The sequence below is a fragment of the Muntiacus reevesi genome, chromosome 7, assembly GCF_963930625.1.
Source record: "Muntiacus reevesi chromosome 7, mMunRee1.1, whole genome shotgun sequence".
NCBI classification, from domain to species: domain Eukaryota; kingdom Metazoa; phylum Chordata; class Mammalia; order Artiodactyla; family Cervidae; genus Muntiacus; species Muntiacus reevesi.
The window spans coordinates 24,383,313-24,397,630 of NC_089255.1; the positions used below are offsets into that span (position 1 = coordinate 24,383,313).

Sequence of the window (14,318 nt, forward strand, 5' to 3'; positions counted from 1 at the left end):
AAGTCACTTCAGTTATGTCCTACTCTTTGTGACCCTATGGACTGTAGCCCACCAAGCTCCTCTGTCCAAGGGATTCTCCAGGCAAGAATACTGGAGTGGGTTGCCATGCCCTCCTCCAGTGGAACTTCCCAAACCAGGGATCAAATCTGTGTCTCTTACGTCTCCTGCATTGGCAGGCAAGTTCTTTACCCCTAATGCCTGGGAAACCCTAAAAGGAAAGAACTAAGGAAATGATTTTCACGGCAATTTCAAATACTATACCAAGATTTGTGATGTGAGGATCTTTAGGTGAAAGTGTCATTTTATATTATTATGGGGCAAGTTTTCAAATTTTGACAACTTTACACATGTTCTGTATGGTTGATTTAAAGTCAAAAATTCAAGTGGAAAATGTACCAGTAGAAAGTTACTCTGGACACCTGCTTTCATATGACACGGAAGGAGCTTCTATTTAGAATTAAAGCTTCTGATTCAGACCACAGATGAAGCAACCACAGGACTACCACCATTTACTGTCTGGGATCTGCAGGTGTGTATTTCAGCCTGGGTCCTACAGCAGAGAGGCTTTCTCTTATTAAGCTTGGGGGGTTTTGTTAAGCTTTTCCTATTGCTTCAAGCACTGTGAGTTCCCAGAGAGCACAGAAGTACTTTGCAGAATCTTCCAATTGTAAGGTTGAAATGGTGAGGCTGGATGATTTACGTGATCTCTCAACATTTATAGAGTAACGGCCACCCCTTGTAAGGAAAATCATCTCTCCACTGGGAAGCTGCTTGTACCAAAAATTGGTGTAACTGCTCCAACTTGTTTCATACCGACAATTCAGGGTAACTGACTCCTCAACTCGACTGGATATGTCTGGCTGGTCTTGAATAACTTTCTGGGCTACAGTGGATCCTGTGGGGGAAAATCAGAAAACAGAGATGAAACAGTGAATAAAATAATGTAGGAATTAGACTCATTTAGGACCACCACCCCCAAAAACAGACTGAAATCATAAGATGCTTGCTTTTCTATAGTCCTCCTTTCCTCCCCAAGTCCCTGTGAAGCACCGCGTGCCTGTGTGCAGTCCTTTCACCCTGAACACGTGCACCCATCTGTGGGAGCATCCCTACCAGAGAAGGTGAAGGCCAGGAACACCCAGAGCAGGCTAGAGAGCGGCATGAGGCATGGATTCCCCTGCACAATTGGGCTCAGTTTTGCCTCAAGCTGAGAGTGTCTTTGTGCTCCTGGCAGCACGTATACATATAAGCTCAGGTCCTGTGTGACTCCTTCAAACAGGAAGTGGGATTTGTCATTTACATACATCATGTGGTCTGTGCACAGATGGGGAAAAAAGTCTGGCTCACCACAAACTTTTCAGTCAGTCAGTCAGTTCAGTCACTCAGTCGTGTCTGACACTTTGCGACCCCATGAATCGCAGCACGCCAGGCCTCCCTGTCCATAACCAACTCCCGGAGTCTACCCAAACCCATGCCCATCGAGTCGGTGATGCCATCCAGTCATCTCATCCTCTGTCGTCCCCTTCTCCTCCTGCCCCCAATCCCTCCCAGCATCAGGGTCTTTTCCAACGAGTCAACTCTTCGCATGAGGTGGCCAAAGTACTGGAGTTTCAGCTTCAGCATCAGTCCTTCCAATGAACTTTTACTTTCTCAACTTTTCTTTCACTGGTAATTAAGTTAAGCTTATCTTGAAAGGGGGCTTCACAAAAGCAATTAGTAATAAAGGTTTGAGCTGGGGGGAATTGAGGAACAAGCTAGGTGACATTCACTGATAAATATTCAGCACACTAATTTTGCCATCCCATTTAAAACAGCAATTGCTTTTTGTTTTTGAACTTTTTATTAGAGTATAGTTGATTTACAGTGCTGTGTTAGCTTCTGCTGTACAGCACAATGGAATATCCGTCAACAGAGGACTGGATGGAACATGTGTATAATGAAATATCCGTCAACAGAGGAGCGGATGGAACGTGTGTATAATGAAATTGCTGCCATTGTTGTTTAGTTGCTAAGTCGTGTCCCCCTGTTTTTCAACCCCATGGACTGTAGCCCTCTAGACTGCTCTGTCCATGGGATTTCCCAGGCAAGAATACTGGAGTGGGGTACCATTTCCTTCTCCAGGGGTTCTTCCTGACCCAGGGATCAAACCCATGTCTCCTGCTTGGCAAATGCATTCTCTACCGCTGGGCCACCAGGGAAACCCATGATGAAATCATTCAGCTATAAAAATAAAATAAAATAAAATAATGCCATTTGTTGCAACATGAACAGATCTAAAATAAAATTTAGTATACGCTACGAACCCTTCTTGTAATCTACATACTGGTCATTTATTTAGCCTATAGTTATATTGCTCCATCTAGAATCCAAGTACTTTGTTTAAAAACTCACAGATCTTTGGTCTTCTTGGTGAAATGTAGTCTTATCCAAAATTTTTTAGGTATTTTTTTCTGGGTTTTAGGGCTCTACTTAGTTTTTTTCAATATGGAAAATTACTTTGAAATCAAATGATAACAAAAAATCAGCCCTTCTGACTTTAAGAGTCTATTCTATTGATTGTGTTTATAGGAATTTATGACAGGAATAAAATAATTATACTTTTAAAACCTGATATTGAGTCTTATTTATTAGATTTTGAGAAGGATCAGAATATTCAGTCTCATTGCCTCCACAAGTAGAATTGTACTTATTAGATCATGTGTCTTGGAATTGTCCTCATGTCACATTTTTTATCCCACTGGCCCAAATTGTTCAGTCTCACTAGTTAGTTGCTTATTATTTTTTCTTCTTGCAAAATACACTTTAGATAAGCATGCTGGATCCTTCTGTGCCATAGTATTATAATGCACTCTAACAAAACTTAGTATCTACAAGCAGTATCTACACCATAGATGGTGATGTATGAAGTTTTGTAAACTGTTGCATGCTCATTGAAGGCAGGAGGAGACGGGGATGACAGAAGATGAGATGGTTGGATGGCATTACCAACTCAATGGACATGAGTCTGCGTAAGTTCAGGGAGTTGGTGATGGACAGGGAAACCTGGCATGCTACAGTCCATTGGGTCGCAAAGGGTCAGAAAAAACTGAGCGACTGAACTGAACTGAACTGACATGTTCATTTAGAATATAGCTGTCAATCTTCCATTTGATTTCATCATTTTAATGGATGAATTAATAAAAAGAATCAAAGGCATATAGATAATAGGAAAAAAAGTACAGACAAGGTCTTTAAAACAGTGTCAATTCCTTGGTTTTAAGCTCCTTGAGTGGTGTCGTTAATGACTGATATACGGAGGAGAGTGCAGATTTAATTGAGACATCTTCTCCTCTGTCCCATTTCACCTCTGAGTGCTGTCAGGCAGCTGAGGCCTTGGTTTGCTTGTATCTTAAAAGAAGAGATCATGAAACTCACAGCAGCCTGGAGAGCAGCATGAGATTGTACATGTAGCATAAAAATTTATATATAACAATTATATACATTATATATACCAGAAAACTGATATTGATAAAAGATTTTAAAATACAAATAATAATCTGATACATTAGTTTTACATCCACTTTTTTATGCATAGCTCTATGAAATTTTATCACAGGTGTGGGTTTTTGTACCATTACAAAAATCATGATACAGAATTGTTCCATCGCTAGAGAAAACGATTTTCATACTATCTCCACTCCTGCAACTCATGATAACCCCCAGAAACTACTGATCTTTTGATCTCTATATTTTGTCCTTTTGAGAATTCTGTAAAAGTAAACTCATACATTATGTATGCAATTGTAATAATATAGTGTGTAAGCATGTACCATGTAGTCTTCCAAGATACTTTTTTCACTCACCATTGAGGTCCATCTAGGCTATTGCATGTATCAATAGTATATTTCTTTTAATCACTACAGACTGTCCCCAGCTTCTGATGGACCAACTTAGGATTTTTGACTTTATGGTTATGAGAAAGGTGTATATACATTCACTAGAAACCATACTTTGTATTTTCAAATTCTATCTTTCCCCATGCTAGTGACATGCTGCATGACGTTCTCTAATGATGCTGACCAGCAACAGAAAACTGAGTTCTCCGTCAGCCCAGGGATCATGAGGGTAAACAACTGGTACACTTACAACCATTCTGCACTCATACAACCATTCTTTTTTTCACTTTCAGTACAATACCTTAAGGTTAGGCTAGGCTAAACTCTGATTCACAATGCTTATTGTATTCATTTTCTACTTATGATATTTTCAACTTAAATTGGTTTATTGAGACTTAACCCTATTTCAAGTTGAGATAGATCTGTAAGTAATAGTTTATTGTACGGGTGTACCACAGCATATTTATCTATTCACACAATGAAGAACATTTGGTTTCCAGCTTTGGGCCATCACAAACATAGCTGCCATGAGTATTCATGTACAGATTTCTGTGTGAACATGTTTTTCATTTCTCAAGTATAAATGCTCTTAAAGGAGTATGATTGCTGAGTTGTAAGGTGAGTGAATATTTAAGTTTATATGGAACTGCTAAACTCTCTTCCAGAATGACTGTACCATTTTCCCACCAGCAATGTATGAGTGATCCAGTTTCTCTACGTCATTGCCAGAACTTGTTATCATCAGTAGTTTTCATTTTACCCATTAAGAAAGATGTGGACTGGTATCTCATTGTGACTTTAATTTGCATTTCCCTGATGGTTAATGATGTTGAGCATCTGTTTACATGCTTATTTACATGCTTATTTATCTAATACAAATTTCTTGGATGAAGTGTCTGGGTGAACCTTTTGTTCATTTTTCAGTTAGATTGCTTGCTTTCTTCCTGCTGAGTTTAGAGAGTTCATTGTATTCTGAATACCATCCTTTGATGAAAATACATTGTGAAGATATTTCCTGCCATTCTGTGCTTTGTCTTTTTCATTCTCTTAAATAGTATCTTCCACAGAGCAAGCATTTTTAGTTTTGATGAAATAGTTTATTTTTTATGGATTGTGATTTCAGTGTCATGACAAAAATCATTTTGTCTAACAATTGGCCCTGAAGATTTTCTTTTTTTTCAAAAAGGTTCATAGTTTTATATTTCACACGTGGAGGTATGGTCCATTTTGAGATTCTCCTCAAATTTTTGTATAAGGTGTGAGGTTTAGGCCAAGTTTCAGCTACTTGCCTATGAACATATCCAGTTGTCCCCAAACCATTTGCTTCTATCATTCCTCCACGGAATTGTCATTGCACCTTTGTGAAAAAGTCAGATTTCCCAACTTTCTCCACATCCCCACTTGGGATAACTCAATAGCATATACTTGTTAATGAATTTCATGATCCTTTTTGTATTTTTTATTATACTTTTTATTTTATATTGGAGTATAGCCAATTAATGCTGTAATAGTTTCAGGTGGACACCAGAGGGAGTCTATCTGATTAACACTGTAGCATCTGTATTATTGCTTACTTTTCATTCCTTATATTTATAATTTGTGCTTTCTCTTTTTTCATCATGATGATTTTACCTAGGACTGTATATTTTATTAATCATTTTAGCAAAATTAACTTGGTATCTCAGCTATTTCTATCATTTTCTATTTTACCAATTGACATTTTTATTATGCTCTTGTTTCAGTTTGCATTAGTTGTAATTTTTCTTCTTTTTTTTGTTGAAAGCTTACATAATTGTTTTCTCAGCCTTTTTTCTTTAGCAGTATAAACATTTAAAGAGATAAATCTCTCCTATGTAAAATATTAACTGTATCTCATAAATATCTGTATGTATGTGTTCTCACTATATTTTCCTCAAAATATTTTCTTGTAGCTCACTAATTGTTTCTCTAACCTATGGAGTTTTTTTAAAGTTTAATGCCTAAATTCCAAATATTTGGGAATTTCTAAAGATATCTTTTTGCTATTGATTTTCTAAGTCAATTCCAATTTTGTTCAAAGAATAAATTCTACATAATTTCAGCTTTCTTAAATGTATTAAGACTTTTCATACACAAACCAGTGTGTGTGTGTATTTATCTACATGGCAGGGTGTGTCTGGAGCCTCGCCTGCAGATCTGGGTCCAGGCTGCAGGTGCCTGGGGAGCACTCTGCACTTGCTGCAGAAGTAGGTGCTGCGTCTCCAGGCTGGGAGGCTGTGATGTGCAATGAGAGCTGTTTGGTACTCGTACTGAAGAAAATTGTGAGTCTTCCATCTTCCTTTTTATTCATAACTGAACCTATGGCTATCAAGAATGCAAGGCCTTTATCAGGGTATTGATCATATCATGAGAAATGTCAAATGTACTCCTCTCCTACAGTTCAGAATGGAAATCTCTCCTTTCTGGACTATCAAAGATTGATGGTTTCACCTGCTGTTGGTCACTTTTTTCCTTCTCTTGTCCACCCACCCCTGTTTAAAGAGATAAAAAGCCATTAGGGCCACAAATTAATATTTCCTTCTTAAAGTTCCTATCTGCATGAATTTGTCCATTCCCTAAATTTCTCATTCCCCCTCACTAATGAGATATCTTAGTTTTTGTCCACCACAACCCACAGTCTAATTGAAACTACAGAAGTAAAAATGACGCATCCAGAATCGTGTCCATTGTTTTTGGCACCAAAGGTCAGTGACAACTTAGGTTCCTCTTCTGGTCTTCTCAACCAGCTAGAACTCTGACTTTAAGTTCACATCTGATTTAATGCTTTCAGCAGACCTCATCTTCTTATGAGTGCTTTCACTTAAACCTATCTCTCTCAAGGAAAGTATTCCTCATATTGAGACTAGAAGTGCTGTAAATTAATTTCACTGGGAATCAGAAATACTCTGCTTACACATGGGTAAAGGGCAGGTTAGAATTTCTCTCCCCCTCTCCACCTCTTCCTCTTCTTAACACCTCCTAGAAAAACTCATATATCAGGAGAGCATGATATGTTAATGGAGATTACTTTATTTTACAATGGGAACGAGAGAGACTCTGATGTGGTTACAAATTAGTGTGCAGAGGGGTATTTCTTTTTTATTATAAATACTAATAAAGTCCATTGAAGATACACCGAAGCATACTATCTATCATTACAAGACAAAGTCATTGATCCGAACAGAGAGAATATATAGCCCTTTTGCCATGATGGAACTTCAATTTTGACACAATCTTTCAGATGTGTCCACATTTTACATGACCTTAAAAAATGATAGAAAACCAATCAAGTTCAATTTATACTTTTCCTAAAACGTAAATTAGGCAAATGGAATATTTCCAAGGTGATCATGGATCCTAAGCTGACATTCAGGTTGCTCAGAATACTTTTGATAAGGGTTGAAGTATAAAAAGTGAGTTTTAAATTATGAATCTGTACAGATTTAAGACATCTGCATACTCTGTCTCTTCCTTCACACACATCGGTATCACAGATGTCCCTCAGCTTCTGATGTCCTTAAGATCACATGACCATTTCTGCTGATATTTTATCAGAGAGAGAATAAAATAATCCACCACCTCTGAATGGTAAAGATGATTCTGGAAAATATAGTGAATAAGAGAAGCAATATCAAGGGTCAAAGTGTAAGAGGTCTGAAGGAAAGGTTGGGGAGGAAAATATCCAGGGTTAGGAGAGAAACATGGGTTTGTGAGTGAAAAATGTTCTTCATCACTTAGGGAGCAGAGAAGTGTGAAGATTAAAGCAGATAGTGCTGGGGAAGACATGTGTAGACGTGGCTAGAAAGAGATGAGGGTTGGTTGGACAGGCAGAGAAAGTTCAAAGACAAAAGTGAACATTGGAGAATTTGACCTGAATAATAGCAAAAGCAGTGAAACCTGCAGGACTGTTCCAAGGAATAAATGTTACAGTGGCTACATTAGGCATTGTTGGTACCTTGCTCAAATTTTCTCAGAAACCTCATCTGTGCTCAGTCCCCAAGTTCTTTGTGTTTTGCTGCCAGCAGCTTAGATAATAACTGATTTCTGGGACTATCCAATTCTCTTGTCTAAGTGGTACAGTATAGTCTGATATGTGCTCTAGCGCTCCCCACAGAACCAGGCAGACAGAACATCAGGAGCATCTGAAACCTTCCTCTTGTTTGGCCTTTTCCTTTTCCCTAGTCAGTGGGCTTCCCATGCGGTGCTAGTGGTAAAGAAGCCGCCTGCCAAGGTAGGAGACCTGAGACTCCAGTTTGATCCCTAGGTCGGGAAGATCCCCTGGAGGAGGGAATGGCAACCCAGTCCAGTATTCTTGCCTGGAAAGTCCCACGGGCAGAGGAACCTGGTGGATCTTCCTCTCGAGGTCAGAGTCGTAGGAAGAAGACCTATGGCAGAGAATATTTAAATAGCTTGTCCATTATTTTCATTAGTGAAAAATCATACTACTTCTCATAATTATGCTATCTTTGATACACTAATATTAGATATTATAAAAACCCAACACTAATGGTGCTTTCTGTTGAAGAGTCAAAACTTAGAAGATACGACTGTTAATCTCTATACTATGGATAATAGCTCTAAGTATAACTAATGTTTCAGAAAAGATATGATATTCCTGTTTTTCAATATTAATACTATCAAAAAACATGATTGTGTTAATATGGAGATCCATGGTAGAATTATTTTTGTGGCAGGTTTAGGCTAAAGACAAGAAGACAACTTTCTATGTCAATGGAAAAAGCCAATGAGTCTCAAAGAAAAGCTCAACTTTTGATTATATTCTGTTTAAACCTATTCTGTTGGTGCTAATAATGTAAATAGCAGACTGTACCTTCCAGAATGACTTTGTGAGTTGATTTATGGATACTCTCTCCAACAAAAGAGTTAAAACACATGAAAATTATTTTTAAGAAACTAAAGCCTCTGGACATAGTGTTTAGGTTATACAGCATATAAAAAGCGTAATAGAGACACATTTATTCATAAAATCTACGAAATCGCCACGACAGCAGAAAGAATCTGTGGCAATTGTACCATGACCCACTCCCCGGCCCCAGCTCAAGATGATGGAAGTTCTCCTCAAGGCAGATACAACCAAGGACACAAGCCTCCTCCTCCCTCCAGTCCGCAGTGCAGGGCTATCGTATCTCCTACAGAGGGGCTGACTGCTGTCCTTCCTTACCTCCCCCAGGCCTGTGTTACAGAAACTGTGTTACAAACAAGAAAAGCTGACAGCTCTATGGCCACTTCTCACCTCACTTACAGCACAGAGGTTTTATGTCAGGCTTGGTAGACTGAGGATACTGGGTCCTCTCACTCTCATCCCAGATCATAGAGTGGTGATTTCATGCTGGCAAAGGCAAGCCAAGAAGACAAGTGGCTACTGCTCCCTTCCATCACGCTTCTCATAACACAGAGATGTCACTCTGAGACAAGCAGCCAACTGTCCCTTATTACAGGTTCAGAGCAGTGGCTCAGGTGTTATGCCCACGGAGAGAAGCAGCTGTAAAAACAGAGGTCTCCCTTTGAGATGGCTTTATTTGAAATCATCATTGGGAAGCCCAAGTTTAAGGGTGTGTTGAAAACAATGGAAATGCTTATGGTAAACAATTAAGAGGAGGCTGGCAACTCAATGAAAGCAACAAGTTAATTTAATTCATAGACAACAACTTAAAATCTTAACAGAAAGTATAGGAAAGGGGAGAGCTAGGAAAAGTCCTCTCTGGTCAGAAGATCTCAAAGAAAAGTTTCAAAGGCTGTCTCTGCAAACAGGCTTGATTTAATTAGATGAGTCCTGGGAACAGTTTATGGCTTCATAGCATTGTTGGAAAAAATCAGCCAGCGATTAGAGGAGTCTATTGCTTAGGTGCCAAAGAATTGATGCTTTTGAACTGTGGTGTTGGAGAAGACTCTTGAGAGTTCCTTGAACTGCAAGGAGATCCAACCAGTCCATCCTAAAGGAGATCAGTCCTGGGTGTTCATTGGAAGGACTGATGCTGAAGCTGAAATTCCAATACTTTGGCCACCTCATGAGAAGAGTTGACTCGTTGGAAATGACCCTGATGCTGGGAGGGATTGGGGGCAGGAGGAGAAGGGGACGACAGAGGATGAGATGGCTGACTGGCGTCACTGACTCGATGGACATGAGTTTGAGTAAACTCTGGGAGTTGGTGATGGACAGAGAGGCCTGGCATGCTGCGATTCATGGGGTCACAGAGAGTCGGACACAACTGAGCGACTGAACTGAACTGAATACAAACAGAAGCATATAGCCTAGCATAGAAATTAGAGAAAAGGACTGTTAAAGAGCCTTGCTAACCCACTACTGCATTAGGATGTCTGAGAATCTACCCAAGACTATATCCTTTGAGGAACAACATCATAGGCTGTACAGTATGGGAAACATTAACTTACCTGAAATAATCAAGTCACTAGGCAAATAAACAAGCAGACAACAGCAAGTGCTGGAGGGGTGGAAAACGGATAGCCAGAGTTGCCGTAATAAATGTGCTAGCCTGAAAAAGGACTCCCAAAGTTATTCAAGTCCTAATGCCTGGAACCTAAAAATATGACTGTAAAAGCAATACAGTTCTGGACACACACAGTCTTCCAAGACGGAATATGAAAGAAAAAGAAAATTTGAACAGACCAATTACTAGTAATTAAGTTGAACCAGTAACCAAAAAATTCCTGAGAAACAGAAATCCAGGGCCATATGCTTCAAGAAGAAATTCAACTGAACATTTAAAGGAAAATTAGTACTCACCCTTTGCAAATTATTCCTAAAAATCAAAGATGAGGAAATGCTCTCACTCTCATTCTCTGAGGCCTACAATATCCTGATACCAAAATCAAACAAAGATTCTACAGAAAAGAAAATTCAGGCTTATATTTCTGAGGAATATAGATGCAAAAATTCTTAACAAAATAGTAGCAAACTGAATTCAACAAAACTTGAAAGAATCATGCATTATGATCAAGAGATTTATTTCAGGTGTGCAACGATGGTTCACTATTCACAAATGAAGCAAGGTGATATACCATGTTAGCAGAATAAAGGATAAAAATTACACGACTATGTCAATAAATGCAGAAAAAGATTTTGACAAAATTTAACATTCATGGAAAAAACTGTCAATATATTTGGTATAAAGAGAGCACGCCTCAAAATAATAGACCATTTGTTATAAATCTACAGCTGACATCATACTAAATGGTAAAATCTTAATCTTTTTCTCTAAGATCAGTAACAAGACAAGGATGCAACTCTCACCATTTCTATTTAACATAGTAATGGAAGTCCTAGTCTCAGTAATCACATGGGAAAAAGAAATAATTGGCATCCAAGTTGAACAGAAAGAGGTAAACTGTCTCTAATTACAGACAGCATAATACTCTACATAGAAAATTGTAAAGACACCACCAAAAAAAAAAACTAACATAAACAATCAACAAAGTTGATTACAAGATAAAGGTGCAGGATACAAGATTTATATACAGAAATTTGTGCACTTCTATATACTAATAATAACTATTATTAAGAATTTAAGAAAGCAATCCAATTTCTAGTTGAATCAAAAATAATAAAAAATACCTAGGAATAAATTTAACCAATGAAGTGAAAGACCAGTTCTCTGAAAACTGTAAGACGTTGAAAAGAATTTAAGACAATGTAAACTGAAAAAGGAAGCTGAGAGGGCTGCAGTAAACAAGAGCCCATGGCTTTTCATTGGCTGAGTCCTTGCTAGGAAATAAGAGGCATCTTTCATCTTACCTTTGCCCTCCACTATGTCCACAGGTCACGAGAGCTCCCCCTGTCTCCCAACTCTATTTAACTGAGATTTCTGTTTAATAATTTTTATACCTTATAGGACAGAGAGAAAGATATTTGACTCCAAAAGAGGAAATAGCTACGGTGAGGGAATCAAGAAGTTCTAGTGATTCAAGGAGAAGTCATGAACCAAAGAATTTAGTTGGCCTTCAAAAGCTAAAAAAGGCAAGGAAATGGATCTTGTATCCCTTATATCTCAAGAAGCAATCAACTCTTCCAAGACCTTGACTATGGAATTAGATTTAAGATTTCTTGCATCCAGAATAATTTTCTTCTAAGTTATCAAGCTCATACTAAACATTGAGTAAGGTTTATTGTTGTTGCTCACTTTGCTGCACTGGTAGGATGGGACGATGCAAGTGTCTTTTGGGATACATACTGGTGAGGCAGGTCTGAACATTCTTGAGACAGCTAACTAATCAGGATAACAACTTTATTGGAGTTATTTTTCTCTCTGAATTCTTCTCACTTTTTATCACTTTTGAGTTCAGCATACTATAGTTGAATATTTATTTATTTTATACTTTTATCAGCTATTCTGCTAGTTCCAAGTTAGAAGTCTCTAGTGCAGAAGGAGATACAGGTTGAGAAAGGAAGATAAAGACCGAAGTTCACAATCTTGTGGCGGAAAGTGTCTGTGATTAAACTGTACCAGTGTAGGTAAGAGACAATCAGCAAGGCAAATGCCCTGTGGAGGCCTCACGGTGTGACTGAGGCTGGAGGAGGGGCTGAGCCCCCGGAGGGTTCGTGTCGAGGCTGCAGGTGCCTGGGGAGCACCGTGCTGCGCAGCGCAGAAGTAAGTGCCCGAGTCTGTGGTCCGCGGAGAGGAAATGTGCAGTGAGCTGCGGCGTTCTGCAGGGACTGTCGTGGCCTTTAATCTTCCATCCTGCTTTGTCCCTGAAGGAATGTAAAACAGGTGGATAAGGCGGCCGCTGGGGTTCTGAAGATACCAGTGTACGCTGGTCACAGAGGCAGAAAAATTACACCGAAGCGTGTAGCTGGCTCCCTCCTGGAGACTCAGGGCTGTGGGACTCTGCTCCACATCCACCCCTCGCACACCTGATGAAAACAGAAACAGTCACAGGAGAAGGTCACTGTAACTCTGATAAAATCGTGGAAGTGACCCCCCCCCCCCCACACACACACACACACAAGTCCCATAGATGATGAGAAGGATAGAAAGTCTGCAGGACTTGGCAGTTCCTCTCCTTCCCTTAACAATATAGCAGCTACTCAATCCTTCAGATTCCCTGTGGGTCAGCCCCGACTCACAGCAAACCTGGGCAAACAGAAGCCCCAGCACAGCGCCTACTAGCCTCTTCATGATGCTTCCTCTTCTTACTGAGACATTTTCACTGTCAGATACTTAACTAAACCCTGAGGGAGGATGTGTCATAAGCTGCTGTGGAAATGTTCCTCTCCTGCAGCCAATCAGCTCACCCACCAAGTCCTGCTCAGGCCCTCACTTTGTGACAGGAAGCCCCACCCTCCCACCTCAACCAATTCAGAATGGGCTGCAGAGGAGTGGAAGGGAGTGGAAAATAGAAAGGTCATTATTTTAGGACCTGAGGGTCCTTTCCTAACAACATTGCAGTGAAGGCAGACTCTGATTTGGAATTTGTGGAGGATTTTAGGGAAAAGAAAACAAAAATTAATTATCTAGCTATAGTTTTAGTCTCAGATGGCAAGGATGCAGAAGATTCTTACATAATGAAATATTTTCTCAGTTCTCAGGATCCTTTTTTTTTTTTTTTGGCATCTCCTGTGTACTCACCTGTGATTCTGAAGGGTGCTCATGAATCAGCACAGTATTCGTAACAGTCTTGGCTGGAGTACTTTTCAGTATTAAACACTTTCATTTTTTTTTTTTCTTTTTCTTTTTTTTTTTTATTTTTCAGTGGGTTTTGTCATACATTGATGTGAATCAGCCATAGAGTTACACGAATTCCCCATCCCGGTCTCCCATCCCACCTCCCTCTCCACCCGATTCCTCTGGATCTTCCCAGCCCAAAAGGCCCGAGCACTTGACTCATGCCTCCCACCTGGGCTGGTGGTTTGTTTCACCACTGATAATATACATGCTGTTCCTTCGAAACATCCCACCCTCCCCTTCTCCCACAGAGTTCAAAAGTCTGTTCTGTACTTCTGCGTCTCTTCTTCTGCCCTGCATATAGGGCCATCGTTACCATCTTTCTAAATTCCATATATATGTGTTAGTATACTGTAATGTTCTTTATCTTTCTGGCTCACCTCACTCTGTATAATGGGCTCCAGTTTCATCCATCTCATTAGAACTGATTCAAATGAATTCTTTTTAATGGCTGAGTAATATTCCATGGTGTATATGTACCACAGCTTCCTTATCCATTCATCTGCTGATGGACATCTAGGTTGCTTCCATGTCCTGGCTATTATAAACAGTGCTGCGATGAACATTGGGGTGCACGTGTCTCTTTCAGATCTGGATTCCTCAGTGTGTATGCCCAGAAGTGGTATTGCTGGGTCATATGGTAGTTCTATTTCCAGTTTTTTAAGAAATCTCCACACTGTTTTCCATAGTGGCTGTACTAGTTTGCATTCCCACCAACAGTGTA

At 39.5% G+C, this 14,318-nt stretch overlaps 1 gene segment (V, D, J or C); it reads right to left on the minus strand.

The window, feature by feature from the left end:
* Positions 1-12,286: 12,286 nt before the first annotated feature.
* Positions 12,287-13,048, minus strand: LOC136172562 (T cell receptor alpha variable 22-like). The segment is given in 2 exon segments: positions 12,287-12,783; positions 12,997-13,048. Coding segments are annotated over 2 exon segments (549 nt in total).
* Between the last annotated feature and the right edge of the window lie 1,270 nt (positions 13,049-14,318).